Here is a 16,627-nt window from a genome sequence, read left to right as displayed (position 1 = left end):
AAATGGCAGCGTATTCAAGTTACTACTAGTGTTACTCTCTATTACATACCATACCTGGCACTATTCTGATTTATATGCAACAGTAAGGGTGGGAAAAAATATAATACAAAAAAATTACGTACATAAGCGGCTTGAATGGCCTACATGAATAAATTATTTATGATATTGATTGAACGGTTTGATCTCTTTTTTAAGTACGCAGAGTTGTTTGACAAATAATTAATAACTGCTTAAAATCGTACTAACAGGATACTCCTGAATAGCAATATTTCATTGTGATATCGCTCCGCATAATAAGCCTATCGTATGTAGAGCGAGAGTTTGGAACTAGAAGTTGTCTGTATTAATTTCAGGCACGCAAAACAACCGACCGAATTTATAATTGTACATTACGCGGAACATTATTTAGATTTAAGCAAATCAGTCCTCGCAAAACATTGCTTTTCACTTACACTCGTGTCGTTTGTCTTTAAGTTTGTGGTGACTTCCAAGTTACAAATAGCAAGGGGTTAGGATGCACTTCCATCGTATTTAAAGGGTTTTTATTGGGGTAGACTATGTATGAAGTCATCTGGATGAGAATTCGTGTTTCGACTATTACTTTCGCTAAGCAACTTGCTTATTATTGCTAAGTCTTTCGATCTGATACTAGAGTAACGATAGTAAAATTTCAGTTTGTAGGGGCATGATACCTTCGTCCTCAGGATTTGTGGCTCAAACTTGCGGTTCACCTGTTAGGAAGTCTGCAGCAAATGTTAGAAATTATTATTACGCCGCAATATTTTTCTATTTAAAATAATAGACAATATAGAAAAAAAGGTGCGTCATGCACACTAGTTATAAATTACAAAAAAGGCAAGTGCAAAATATTCTAAATAATTCGTGAACACAAAAAAAATATTCAACCTAATAGTCACAGTCTGTACAGTATATTATGAAATAAATTTTATTTTTATCTGCCGTTTCGTATAATATTGATGGACGTTTCTGTAAATAAAGCGTAGGTAGTATACAATACTGTTTTATATAGCCTCGCCCACGTACAATGCACAGAAACATCTATTCCCTCTTCATTTGCGAGAGCATAGACAAAGTACTGTCAGCATAAATCTGCCCAAAGCTAAAACGGACCACATTGAAACACATTCGCTTGTACACAACACAGGTACGAGTGTGTACAGTTGGATAGTAAAATATGCAGGTAAATGTTTGTTTCCACAACTATCACGAAGACTGTACCGCGTTCTGTACGAGTAATTAATTAATTAGATAGTCTTATAGCTCAGTGGTTTACATGTAGTGAGTTCGAGTTTGACAGACTCCAAATTTAAAATACTCTCCCAGGAAAGCAATTTCTTTTGATGACGAGATTGAAGGCGAGGCTTTCAAAACTTGTGTGGAAATCCGCTTTGTTTCGAGCAGTAAGTATATTATTAGTGCTTTATAACATTTGTAATATAAAAATACAAATATTTTAATCCGTACTTAAAACAATACTATTATGCAATACTATTATTCAATACTATTATGCATTTATATACGTTTTTTTTTTCATGTCATCATTTTGGCGCCAGAGTTATTTTACTTTTTTAATACGAACTTTATAGGCAAGGGAAAGAAATTATAAAGCTATATTGACGGAACTAAATATTTTACACAGACTTACAAATTAGGATTATTATAGATTAAAAATAATTTAATTAGTTATTATTCGTGGTCATTTCATTCAACCGTACATTACAGATACGAACCAAAGTAGAGGCGTCCGCCACTTAAAATTTGATTTACGAGCCGGGTCTACCTGTATCCTTTATGCATTTAGCTTTGAATTAAAGCTCGCATTGCCAACAATGGTTCGCCATGTACTATACTTTATGTACACTCAGATTAATGAGCGCTATGACATGCCATTTAGTAGTCTAATTATTTGTTCTATTGCCTTCTACATTCTTCAACACTTCAGGTCTCTCTGTTTGTTAATCTTTCTATCTATAATTAATATATTTCCTTTGCGTAGTATTTTTCTGTACGTGGAAAAACAAAGTGACGACATACCTGATGGTAAACGGTAACTGTCGTCTATATACTGCATAATAGCATTACGGACATCACGTTATCATGTAACACCTGTGATGCCACTCATTTTTTGCCATTCCAGAGGAGTAAGATGTAATTCTTGTGATCCTTGAATTTCACTGCCTAATCTGACCCTACAAACGAAACAAAGGTGACAAAGTAAGCTGCTTGGCAGAAATAGAAATAGGTTGTAGAAAGTTGAGTCTTTTGACAGTCTCATCTCTACTGAAATACATATTATTTAGGGTTGGCAACGCACATCTGACAGCCCTGGTATTTCAGGTGTCCATAGGCTATGGTAACCGTTTACCATCAGATGCACTGTATACTTTTTCCACTTGCCTAGTATAAAAAAAACCATATAGCACTATAGATAGCTTAAAACTATGGTGAAATACACCAAATATATTCAGCGCTTTTAATCAAAATTGCTCACAGCGCCGCAACATAACTGAATCGGCCGGTCACACCATAATATCGTTACCTATCGGCTTCATATCATACATTGGGCACTCGTAATATATTCTGTTTTTGATCGACATCAAAAAAGAACTATAAATAGAGAAATCTTTATTCAAATAAACTTAATATAATAACAATTGCTTTTGTGTAATAATTTATTTTTAATTTACCATTACACTCGTTCAGAAAGCAGATTTATTTTCGTATAATTTTCAAAATATCGTCTTTTACATGTTTATTCATTCAGTTCTGAACCAACGCGTTTTATCTTTTCAGTTGCAAAACCTATGTACTTTTGTATAATCATTTATTTTTAATTTATCATTAGAATCGTTCGGAAAGCAGACTTATTTTCGTATAAATTTCAAAATATGTCATTCTCATTTCCAAATATTTCATTCCGAACCAAACCGTATTATATTTTCAGTTAGAAATCCTAATAGGAATCATTCCGAGTCGTAGTTACATAACAACGAATCATCTCTTTCACCCCACTATAAAAGTCATATACCTCTGTCTCAATACTTTATGTACAACTTATATCACATTTACAATATTAAGCCTTTCATTCCGTATGTGGGATGGCGATAACGCCAGATTAGCTCCGGACATAGATTGAGAACGAGCGAAGCGCGGCGCGGAGCAGTTGCTCACAAGGTAGGAACGTATTTTGTAGATATGTAACTAGATTCACAGTTGCATGCCTGAAAACTGCCTTAAATATCGATTTTGGAATCCGATTTAAATAGAACTCCTTTCATATTTATCAATTTTATATAATATATCACAGTTATACACACAAAAGGAAAGAGACGAACTGGAAGCCTTTGAAATTTGGAGAAGAAAGGAAAGAATTAGCTGGGAAGATAAAATAAGGAATGAAGAAGTGTTTGAGAGGATTAAAGAAAAGAGACAGATCATAGATATTATTGAGAATAGGCGGGGAAAAATTTTGGGGCACTTGATACGACACGACGAACTAATTAACAACATTATTGAAGGAAAAATAGATGGAAAGAGAGGAAGGAAAACCAAGACACAGCTATATCAAGCAAGTTAAAGAAAAAGTTGGAGCCGTGTCGTATCAATAGCTAAAAGGATTGATGGAAGATCGTGGAAGGTGGCGGGAGCTCCACCGACAAGAGCACAGCTCTTAAATTATGAATGAATTATATCACATCTTACCCATGGGGGCGAGTTTGCTTCGCACTGGACGATAGGACGATACGACCGCATATATCACGGGGAGTGTTCTGAGGAATTGTTCGGATTAATACCAGCTGCTGAGTTTCACCACCGTACCACCCGCCAGAAACTGAAATACCATCCTGATCATCTGGATGAATGGCGGTCTTCCACAGTACGGTTTTCTAGAAACTTTTGCCCCGCACAACCACATTGTGGAATCACCTTCCAGCAATGGTATTTCCGAACCGATACGATATTGAAACCTTCAAGGCAAGAGCTTATTCCTTTTTAAAAGGCCGACAACGTACTTGCAATTCCCCTGGTGTTGCGGGTGCTCATGGGCGGCGGTAATCACTTACCATCAGGTGAGCCGCATGCTCGTTTGTCCCGTGTTATAAAAAAAATCACAGTTATATTTTTATTTTTTACAACAACATCGCGTACTTACTGTAGAATGATATTCAAATTCAAAATATCTTTATTCACGTAGATCTATTACAGACTCTTGTCAAATCTAGCTACCGTCAGTTCGGATCATTTCGAGATGAGAAGGTCTGACGAACGACTCAGCTCGTATTTTTTTTTAATATTTTGTAGATAGGTATGTAAGTCATGATACAGTTTTAAATTTGAAAACTGTAATTGGAGTGTTGTTAAATTTTATTTTGGAAATCAATTCAAATAAAACACCTTTTGTATAAGAAATATATATCTGTGATTATTTTATTACATTGAAACCAACGTAGTAAATGGTAATTTACCAAGATAATAACTAACTAACTAAGTGACCTGACGCTCATCTTATCATCCTCCACTGTTGCTCCGCCAGCGCTAAACTGTTAGCTCCGACTGTTGCACAAAACAAATCCTTTAAAAATACTGCATTTATAAGAAATTTCAAAATTATTGAATACTTACTACTTAGGCAATAAACATCAATCTCACATATATATATAAATAAGGATAACTACTAAATTATAATGTTATCAGTGTAATTTGGTAAGTTGACGATAATAAAATAAAATGGTATACTCAGACAATTAGAGAAGATTATTTTTAATCTTATTAAGTGCCACACATCAGTGAGTGACGATAAGATAATGTACGATTTTGTTTAATGAAAGAAAACCAAGTTCAATCATTTCGAAATTAAGTAAATGTATTGCGCAATCTAATTTAAGATGTTTTTAGTTATGCGGTAAAGGAACTTCCGGATATTTGAAAAGAAGTGATTACCTCCATCCATGTGCCTCCGAACACTAAAAGAATTTCAAGCGAGTCACCGGTCTTTTTATAAGGAGTATACTCTATTTTCAAGGTTTTAATATCAAATATCAGGAGGAAAGAGGATTGTTAGTTATGTCGACTAAAGATTAAAGAGCAATGGGATCTTTGGTTGTCAGGTTAACAGCGCTGTCAGGTTGATAGCGACCCCCTAGAAACTATCATGATAAATTCCTGTCGAATTTGCCACAATGGGCTAACTAACCTGACCTCATGCTTGTGTTATAATGCTCCACTGGTGCCCCGCTAGCATAGGCCGTTAGCACAGGCGGAGCAACATTATCATCCATTAAAAAAAATACCAGTGTTTGGAGGAAATTTGAGATTGAAGAAGTTTCTGGAAAACTTTTGATGGAGGGACGATGGTCATGATGAAAATTGGGAGAATAGAATCTATATTGTTCGAAACTAATGACTAAGTTCGAAGTTATTGTCAAAGATATTTTATTTCATGAGTACACGTACACGTTAAAAATTTCTGATATACGTCTTTAACTTTTCTTTATAAGTAAGTGTAATTAATATGAGTATAGTGTGTTCTTTCTATGTATAACATCTAGTAGAATATTTATTAAAATAAAATATTGTTTTCTTTTCAATGTGTAAATAATGTTTCATGTTACAAAAAACCCCATTTATATCTATATATAACTACCTCAATTTGCCCTTTCATGTAAAAAAGCTGAAACAAAGTGGTATTGGTTATAAAATGAATATCGTAGGATATTAAAATTTATAAATACCGTTGAGATAACCAGGATAGCCTCAAAAAATGTAATTGATATTTCAAAATATAATTATCTTCTTTCCGAAGATTCATCATGATTTAAACCGGAAGAAACAGGTGTTTTTTTTGTATATATGACGCACATAAGTATATAAAATTTAGGAGTCTTTCGCGGACAAACAACTTGACACGTAATTTTTACATATATATAAAGTTATATAGCCATAGAATATGTTACCACGATGTCGACATTTGGTGACCTTTGACTACCCTATCTGAGATAGCAGTCGTAAACGTATATTACACTAGTGACTAAAGTTAGCAATATGTTCTTATATATTTCATTATTTTACATTACTTTACCTTAGTAAAAGTACAAGTTCCTTCTTAGGGCTATTTCTTGAAACAGGAATATTACTTTTAAAAATTCTTGTAACAATAATAAAAATTTAGTCAGTATATAATGACTACGTTTTTAGTAGTTACGATACAATATAAAGCACGTGAAAGAGAAATTTAATTAAAATTTCATTAGTATATTTTATTATATAATAATATTTCTAAGTTTATATAAGTATATTGTATAACAAAGTATTTACATATAGATACGATTCTCCGTATACAAAAATAGATTAGTAATTTTATTAAATAATAAAATTACACGCGGGTTCCTTTTTTAAAATTACTTCTAGAATCAATTTATTTCTTGTCTATTAGGTACAGAAATTCTTCACAGTTTATTTTTAGGTATACCTATGTATGAATTCACTACAGACATCATGTTATTATGTGACAACCATTGACACCACTCATGCGTTGACATTCCAGAAGACTTCAATGCCTTCTATTATCATGTCATTCTGTAGGGATTAAAACGCCTTCTATAATCATGCGCCTTATCCTGAATTTCCCTGCCTTATCTCAACTTACAACCGAAATACAACTTGCTTGACCGCTCTTATAAATGTGATTGAAGTATCCACGCAGACTACTTTCTACAAAGTGTATCTGAGTTAATTTCATACCAAAAACAATAGGTATTGAAGATAACTTTTTTTTTATCGAATTATGTGTTATTTTGCGGTAATCTACTTCATTACGTGCCAGTCTGTAATGAAATGTGCACGTTTAGTTAATGTATTTGTACATAGTAGTTTTAATAAATATATAGATTATAACGGCCGGAGTTTGATCACAAAGGGGGAAAGGTCATAGCGCTTCGAATGACGGTGGTCAGGTGTCCACACTGAATATTTGTAATAATGGCATATATGTAAATGCAGTTAAAAAAAATAATAGAAATACATTAAGTAATGATTCGTTTTGGCAATAAAACTGCTTAATTGTTTTATATCACAAATAAATATAATATATAATATAGTTCACGTAGTAACGGCCGAAATACCATCTGCGACTGGGCAGTTGTTGGGTGCATTCCGCCGTTTCTCTTTATCATCTTCCTTGTGGAGCCGGTAGAACCATCTATAATTATAAACAGTAAATATCTAATTATCCAAACGTAATATCTGAAAAAAATAATTTTGATATATATATTACTAAATAAAATTTTAATTGCCATTAACTCGAAACAAGAAATACTAATAAATACTAAATATAATAAGAATACAACTGGAATACTAAAAAAAATGGAATATATTTTAAAATTAATTATAAGTATTATCCGTTATAATCTATATATAATATTTTTCGTAATATTCGGACTAAATGTAAGTTAATGCAATTTAACGACAAGAGCTTTTTGTGTAATTATTGTGTGATTAATCTATCCCAAAAATAACGCGAAACCGCGGGTACACTGTATTGAATGCTTATATATCGGCCTATTTTGTATAATAATTAATTAAAGCAAGCTATAGCCGCAAGTTACGTTATAATACACTAATATAGTAAAACATTTATTACACTATATATAGGTATATAGTGAGTAGCATTGTGATAAATACTCAAAATGTACATTAGTAACAGGGTTGGCAACCTTAAAACACATAATTTAAAACAAAGAAAAAAATGTGGTAAGATCTCAAACATTAGTTCAATTTGACTCTGACCTTGTACATCATATTATTTTAACAGATTTTCGTAGGTCAAAAACTCATACAAACGTATATCATAATATTTTGACCGATATTTATAGGTAAAAATCTCGTACAAATTTACATCAAAGTATTTTGACCGATTTTTGTAGGTTAAAATCACGTATGAGGGTGAAAAAATTCTCGTACCAAATGTCAAAACTCTCGCATTTGTACGAGATTCCTAGTATAGTTGGCATCCCTGATTAGTAATTGAAAACTATTGTCGTACCCAAATATACCCAACGCCGGTATAGTGAACAAGACACTCAGCAGAAATATGGCTCCGGGCATGATGTGGAGTGTAGCGATGTACACGCGGGAATACAACGGCGAAAATACAAGTGGCATCATTGTTTCTGCCACGCCGAATAGAGAAAACACTTTACCTGAAAACAGTTTGTACAAGATCGTTGCAGTAATCGAACATGTGTACTGATTCCCATGGCTAGCGCCACGCGGCTCTGCAATGGGCGCACTTGGGAAATAAAATCTATATTTCCTGGTGACTGCAACGTTATAAGCTGACTGACTTCACACTTTATTTAAATAGGCAATACATTACGTACTCAGATTTAAATAGATAATCTTTACATAATATAAAATGTCGTCGTTGTTTGTTCGCTTAGATTTTTTAAACTACGCAACGGATTTTAATGCAGATATTAATAATAGATTGAGTAATTCTAGAGGAAGGATTATAAGTATAATTGGCGACAGTTGCCACTTCCCATCAGACAGGCCATCGGTTTGTATAACACAAGAAACATATTTGCTACCTATCATAATAATAATGGCTTTTTTTCTTGGATTTACACGTATTAGAGAATAAAAACAAACTCACCGAGTTCTTGATACGACACCAGTTTCGAAGCTATTGATCTTAAAGCGATGGTTGATGTTCCATTCAGTATTTCCACCAGTGGTGCTACGTGAGAAGTAAGCAGGAGTAAATCATACAGCGGAGCAAATAGATCGGTTTTTTTGTTCTCTGAATTAATTCACTAAGATCGCTTTATTTATTATAAGCTATGTCTAATTATCTATACATATAAATAAAATTGGAGTGTCTGTTTGTAATATTGAATTATCTGTTTTTTAAAACATGCATATGAATACACCTAAATAACATTTATTAAAATATTTGTCTGTCTGTTTGTTCCGGATAATCTCTGAAATGGTTGGACCGATTTTGACGGGACTTTTATTGTCAAGTAGCTGATGTAATAAGGAGTAACTTAGGCTTCTTTTATTTTAGATTTTTTTCTATAAATAATATATTTGTTACACTATTGTATTAGGCTAAGACCTGTGTTAATAGCTGTAAGAGTGCAAATAAAATAAATAAAAAAAAAATAGTTAAAGTTATAATATTTACGTGGATAGTAGGGTATACGTAATCATGGACTAGCAATTTATTATCAACTAAAAGAAACTTTGATAGTCATGAGATCCGTGGAATCGAATCTCACAATAAATGGACATCAATTTAAATTTCGAACAAACTCTCCGGTGAGCTAATTAAATCTGAGAGTCTGCGGTAGGCTCTTCACGGAAAATTTCCTCCATTTAAATTAAGAAAACCATCTAAAAATAGTTGCACAGTACGGATGCAGGATTCTTGAATGTGGATGGGTACCTAGTTTAATTTTATAATAATAAAACATTTTTATACGAAGTTATTCTCGTTCTAATATTCTAAAAAGTTGTCTGCGTGGGTATCAATTTTAACATGTAAATGTTGGATTCTACCGATGTAGGACCAAAATGTAGGCGATAAACTTAGTGGACTGTATGTGTGACGTAAATCAAACAATGGATAGAAAATGGTAAATACTTATAATGAAGATACGTGTACAAATGATTGTAAGACAAAAAGAGTGACAATAAAAATTTATGACAATTCTATAAAGAAAATACATTTAAAATTTATAGAAAAATAAACATATAAAAATGTGGAAAGAGTTTGCAACACCTATTTTAGCCGCTAAGCTGTTTGCTTTGTAAGCGTTGTAGGTTGTGATTTGGCAGAGAAAATATAGCATTCATTTTATTTGAGACACACTTCCTCATGCAGACAAAATCATCAAACTAATCAATCTATGGTAACAAGTACTTGCAAATGAAGCGTGTTAATCATTTAGAAAGTATTTTGATTTATGTGATGCAAACCTACTTCAGAGTGCAATAAACTAGGCAGTAAAGCAATACATAGTTACGTTTAAAATGAATTTAATAGATATAAATACAAAAAAGCCCGTCATCTACAGCTACAGATCATTTAAAAAACTACGCTACAGATTACAAAAAAGATTTATATATAAATACATATGTATATTTATTTATAGAAATCGAGAGCCCGAAGATGAAAAAATAAAAATAATTATTTAATTGGAAATTCAAATAAATTATTTTATTTCATGTATTAAATTTCGAATACAATTAGAATTCATGAGCATTCCTTTTTTGAATTGTTTTGCTCATTGTTACCTAATTCCATTTTAATGTTCCATATTTAGAAGTTGTGTTAACAACTATTGTTGTTAGACATTGCTATCAAGGGAAAATTGAATCGTCATAGTCATCCAATCTTCATACAATCCATAACATGGAACCTGGATTACCAAGGTGCACTAAATCAGAAGGAACAAAGTTCAATTTTGCTGAATATCAAACGCACATTAATTTTTCGTTGGCAAAGTTGGAAGTACTTACATAGATACGCTTCATAGTCGTTTCTGGCGAAAGCCATTACGGAGGCGCCACAGATCTTGCTCGTTGAAGATATCATACCCAGTACAGCGTCGTCTGCTTTCAACTTCTTGCTGAACACACTTATGGCGAATAATGTACCTGTTCGTAACAGTGAATTTTAAATATTCTTAGTAAGTATTTTCACATATTTTGTATAATAGAAAAAAAACTACAACAACCGATGCAATGCAAGGTAATACTATATTTATTTTTTGTAATTTGCAAGAAGATTGTCAATTTGTGCATCTACAAATTTTGATCGTTCTTTCGTATTACAATATACGAGGTATGTAATACCCAGAGGGCTATTATAATAAAAGAAATTACAAGTTACAAAATTTTAATAATGTACGTAACTTTAATATCGTCTGTGGTACTATGTAAGGAATTACAAATTCTACTCCCAACAACCTCATGATCAGTTGAGAGATTTATTATTGTACGCAGAAATAGTGTGGTATCAAGACAAACGAAAATCCTATAGATAGTAAAATAGGTAATCATGTATAATAATAAATATTTTCAATTTTTTTTTCGCCGTAATTCGGAGAAACGTTCGCAAGCAAATGCGAACAAAAATTCACAGTACTTATTGACCGTAAGAGAAACAATGTGATTAATATGCATTGAAATTATTTTTTTCTGAATATATCCTGTAAAAATTATATTTTATTCGCAATGTGAATTATCTCCTCGAAATATTCAATGCAAATTTTATCAGCGTATGTTATTTCGCGCCATTTTTTCCCGCATTTGTGAATTATTTTTACCAAAATTAATTATTATTTCGAAGTGCATATAGCTCGATATAATTTTTTTATTTGGGAAAAAAACGCGCAGAGTTCTCTTGGGGAAATTGAGAATATATGTTTAATGTCATTTGTCTGTTCTGGCTACTGTAATAAAATAGTCTAAGGAGTTCGACATGATGCCGACAGCCACCTTTTACCACCGCACCGCGCGCCATCGACAGGGAATTCATCCCCACACGCTGGAACCTAAGTGGTCTCAAACAGTGCGGTATCAGAGGAGTTTCCTCTCGCGTACACTTAGATTGTGGAATGAACTTCCTGCCGAGGTTTTTCCACGAGACTACAGCATGGGGTTTTTCAAGAAGGTATATTAAGGTTTCTTAAGGATCGACAACGCGCACGTGATACCCCTGGTGTTTCAGGCGTTCATAGGCTACGGTAACCATTTACCATCAGATGGGCCGTATGCTTGATTGCCATCATAGTATAAAAATAAAAGTCATACTCAATGGGATGGTATAGGCCCCATGACTATAAGTAGATACTAAATATTGTATGTGTATGCTAATTAACTTAAAAACAAAAAACGGGTCACTTCTAATTCTTATATATCATCAAAATATAATACGTTTTTAATTTTTAGTATTCTTCTTACGACCGCATATTTGACGGTCTTGGTGGTCTATTGGTTTAGCACACCGATTTATTTCCAATGGTCGCGGGTTCGATTCCTTGCACAGTACAAACATTTGTATTCGAGAGTATGATAGTTTGTAACGCTTGCGTGTTGGGACCAAATGGCGCTGTGTGAATTGTCCAAGAATATAATAATTATTATTATATTATTCAACAATAAATTTCATATAAATTTTGTCCTATCGTTTTTGCCTTAACATATAAGCAAACACAGTTTTCTTTCTAAAGATTTTGTAAAGATAAAGTTAACAATATAAAGATTTGCAATACTTACCAATGGCATGTGTGATGAGACTGTAGGTGGAAAATATGCTGTACTTTACCTCGTCCCAATTGAAACGATACCGCGAGAATATATATGTAACACCGAGCTCACCTGTTACAATTTACAATTTTCTATAATATGTTACTGTACAATAACAGCTATATGGATATAAAAGAAGCATTCATAATAAATACAGATTATAAAACACAACCACACTGACAAAATTAAGGTTAATAGCTATTTAGATATGTACCTATGTATAAACTTTAATAAAAAACACTACATTTTTAATATATCTACGTGTTCAAAATCTTTTCATCGTAAGCACATGATTATTATATTAGAGTCCTGTTCCCGCGCAGTTGACCCCACCCTTACCTAGTACTGAACTGACCGTTCAGCGGCCTTGACGCGCGCGCGCATTGTGTTGTGAAATCTGTGTTAAACCTACTGTGAAACTGGAAAGCATCCTTCGAGACCCTGAAGCCCAAGAAACCCGCAGAACCATACAGGTATGTGACAGACGCTTCCCTATATATATACATAGTACTTTCCCTAACATTTTGGTAGCAGAGAGTATTTTCCCTAACACTACGAAAATATTAAAATAAATTTAAAACATTAAAAAAGTGACCTGTTTACACTTCAGGCAACTGAAACTTACAAAATGCGACGTAAAGGAGTAATCCGAGAAATTATATACAGATAACCGAACTTGGGTAGTGAAATGTTACTAACGAATTAATTTACTGTTACCTTTATGTAGCTAAGTTAATATTAAAACCTTTTTACAAAAATTGCGCGGACGGAGAAGTATGAAATTTCGCACACTTATAGTTTATACTAACTGTTCCCGCGACTTCGTCCGCGTTATTTAACTTTATTTTCTAAAATAAAAGTAGTCTATGTTACTCCTTATTACATCAGCTACCTGCCAAAAAGTAGTCCCGTTAAAATCGGTCCAGCCATTTCATAGATTAGCCGGAACAAACAGACAGACAGACAAAAATTGTAAAAAATGTTATTTTGGTGTATGTACCGTATTCATATTCATATGCATGTAGTAAAAAACTGTTATTTCAATATTACAAACAGACACTCCAGTTTTATTTATATGTATAGATAAAGAAGGAGTGAATTATACATAAAAATACATTAGATCAATAAAAAAATATTACCCACACTACCATGTATTTGACTAACATATATACTCTTTTGTTTATTGTTAAAGTCTGTGGTCAAATTGAGAATAGATTAATATTGTCTTTAATATTATTTGTCTATGGTCTTAATTAATGTTAAATTAATTATCGTCGAATTTCGACCACCAGGCGACAACTTGTTAATATTAAGTAATGAATTACTACGATACATTATGTATTACATAGAATTCTTTCAAGGTACAAAAAGAGATTGGAGTACGTCAAAAGAAATTAGAAATACTTCGGAGAAAATATATTCTGTTAGTGTTTTTCTTATATGTATTGAAGTGCTTCGTTTTATCAAATAGGGTAAGAAAAACTTAGGTATTTTTTCTTATTAAATTATTGGAAGTACGATTTTTTTATCAAATAAGCTGACGGCCAACACAACAAAAGTATATATATATATATTTTCAAGCCAATGCGACATGATTTTATCATTTCTTTTTGTTTTCACTGTTACTCAAATTATATATAACCTCTAATTTGTTTAATAAGCAACATTCGTTATTAGTATTTTTTTAATACAATTAGGAACTGATTGTTTATATAATATTATCAGCGCTAAACGTAAGAGTAAAAGTTAAAACTTTCAGAACCAGCTAAGTTAGCCCCATTTTCCCAGAATGTACTCTAAGGTTACTCTGTTTGTATTAATTAGTTTAGCAGATATTGTATGTAGTTTAACAAATTCATATCTTTTTTGTTTTCTTTAACAAAATTGTGTACACATGCAAATATGTGATTGTGTTTTATTACATTCTTCTTCTTTCTTTTCAATGTCAACTAAATTTTCATTTCATTTAATTTTATTTTTTTCCCCAGAAACTGAGATTACATGTAGATGTAGAGCTTTTTGCATTAAATAAATATCATTATTATATATTGCATGAACATCACGTGAGACGCCAATTGCATCTTTCATACATTGCATTTTCTAAGGTTTGCGCTATTATGCCAATCTAATTGCATATGTAAAGAAAATGAGTACTTACCCCACATCGGGCCAAATGTCAAACAAACGACAGTCAAAATAAGGCATATTCTTGTTCTTCTATTATTTGTGTCTTTCTTGAAAGCTATTTCCAATGTTTCTTTTAAGCTATTTACATCAAAAAAATCTAGCAGAAAACCTGTACATCCTTTTCGTTTCACCTTTAAAAACAATGAATATCTATTTTTAAGATCCAATTCTTAATAAAAACATACAGTGTTTTGATATGTTGTTTTTTTTATAAAAATAGTAATGAAGTATAAGTTTCAACAAATATAACGCTCAATTTCTTTAAAGATTTGAGAGCATTTTGGCCGTTTATTAGCCAAATTTATCACTAAAACATCTTTGTATGTCAATTTTCAACTGTAAATTGGAAATGTGACAGTGTATCCGTCTGTTTGTTTATCAATCTTGTCGATATTTTAAATTAGAAAAAAATGTATATTAGATCCTGTATATAAGAATAATAAATAAGTAGCTTATAATAATACGAACCTTTTCTTTATTTTCCAGCCAAGTGTGATCTTTTATAGCAAACATAACGTAACAAAAATTTAAAAACTGCAATGTGGCAGATATGGTAAACACGCCATAAAATCCGAAGCGTTTCAAGAGTACCCCACTCAAGCCCATACCAACAGGAAATCCTACAGTCATGCACAAGTTTAGAATACCAATACGAAAGGTCCTTGTTTCTCTCGAGGTCACATCAGCTAGATAACTGAATGCGCCTAGAATCATAGTGTACCATCCACCCGTCAACGCTGGAAATATCACTTCCATAACCACCGTCAATTCTACAGGGATCTGATAGAAAAAATACGTGTTCACCATATTCAATAGACACGTCATGAATTCCCCAAAGATTGGCATTAGCATACAAATTTTTCGTTTCCCCGTTTTGTCACTCCATGCGCCTATAAACAGCATTAATATAGTTGGTATTATGGTTTGAATCGCGCCTTTCCATGCCTGTACAGAAGCGATCAATTTCTGCACTTCGTCCTCTTCAAAACTATGGTTTGCACGCTTCCTCAGCCTCAAATGTTCGCATACGCCATCACTAAATCCCAAATTCACTCGGCAAGCCTTATCCAAATTCAAATTCTGTGTGGCCAACATTGCTAGCACACTGGGCATCACGAATAAAGCTAACACCGGCTCAACGGTAATATTCGACTTCACATACCTTATTTTTTCAATAAGGCTCATGTTTTGGACCGCAATATTGGTTTCCGATTTTAACGGCAAAACTTCGGTCGTGTCGCCTTGAATTCCCAGTTCTACTTTTTCCGTTTTTTCCATTTTTAATAGTTTTACTTTACTATTTTAAACTTCAATATGTTATTGCATGATTGTAGTACAAGTAAAGCAATTATTTAGTTCATAGGGCGTTACAATTTGATATATTAATATGTATATACATTGTTGTTATGACTGTATTAAAGTGAAGTGCACATCAAGACTGTACAAAGACAAATAAATCGATAACATGTTGAATATTGAATTACTGTGATCGTCTCCGTCACGAGCGGGAGTCTTCCAAACTATTGTTCACTATCTAAGCAAATAAACTTAAACCTAGTCCACACGATAACGATTCATCGTAGCCTTTTGTCAAGGCAGTTCATTTATGCTGTTTTATCGAATATATGGACGAAAATAGGTGCTTGGACTTAGATAGGTATCGATTCTGATTTCGTGACGGTGTATTTCCTCGCACGAAGCAAACAATTGTATTCTTGAATAGGGAGTGATGATGATGCTATGTTAAGTGTCCAGAGTTATTATTATTAATATTAAGTAGATTTTTTCATAAGTGCAAACAATTAAAGCAAGACAAAAAATCGTTGTCCATATCGTTTTTACAGTTTTATCGTAGCGTGTAAATCAAAGTGAGAGCTAATTATCAAATGTAACATAATTATTACATTTGTATTTAAATCAAAATTGAAATGTGCAAATTTCAACTCAAATAATGTTATATATGAGAGTATGATCTTTTAAAATGCTAATTAATTACACTACCTATAAAAAAAATCTACTCTTTTAATATGTACCTGTCTCCAATAACATGTACCTGTCTATTTATTCAAACGATCTACACAGGTATCCTATACGTACGGATATA

General features: G+C 32.7%; 1 protein-coding gene across 1 annotated transcript; it reads right to left on the bottom strand.

The window, feature by feature from the left end:
* Nucleotides 1-6,885: 6,885 nt before the first annotated feature.
* LOC131843667 (proton-coupled folate transporter-like) lies at nt 6,886-15,981 on the bottom strand. The gene is made up of 7 exons (XM_059192354.1): nt 14,992-15,981; nt 14,495-14,654; nt 12,307-12,408; nt 10,546-10,683; nt 8,675-8,758; nt 8,063-8,219; nt 6,886-7,219 (listed from the first exon to the last, which is right to left on the bottom strand). The coding sequence occupies exons 1-7, from the start codon at nt 15,799-15,801 to the stop codon at nt 7,120-7,122; spliced, it is 1,551 nt and encodes a 516-aa protein (XP_059048337.1). The 5' UTR covers nt 15,802-15,981; the 3' UTR covers nt 6,886-7,119.
* Nucleotides 15,982-16,627: the final 646 nt, after the last annotated feature.

The sequence above is a fragment of the Achroia grisella genome, unplaced genomic scaffold (genome assembly GCF_030625045.1).
Source record: "Achroia grisella isolate CSIRO2021 unplaced genomic scaffold, CSIRO_AGI_Agris_v1 utg327, whole genome shotgun sequence".
Classification (NCBI taxonomy): domain Eukaryota; kingdom Metazoa; phylum Arthropoda; class Insecta; order Lepidoptera; family Pyralidae; genus Achroia; species Achroia grisella.
The sequence above is the reverse complement of the archived record's forward strand: the minus strand, read 5'-3'. Positions and strand labels throughout refer to the sequence as shown.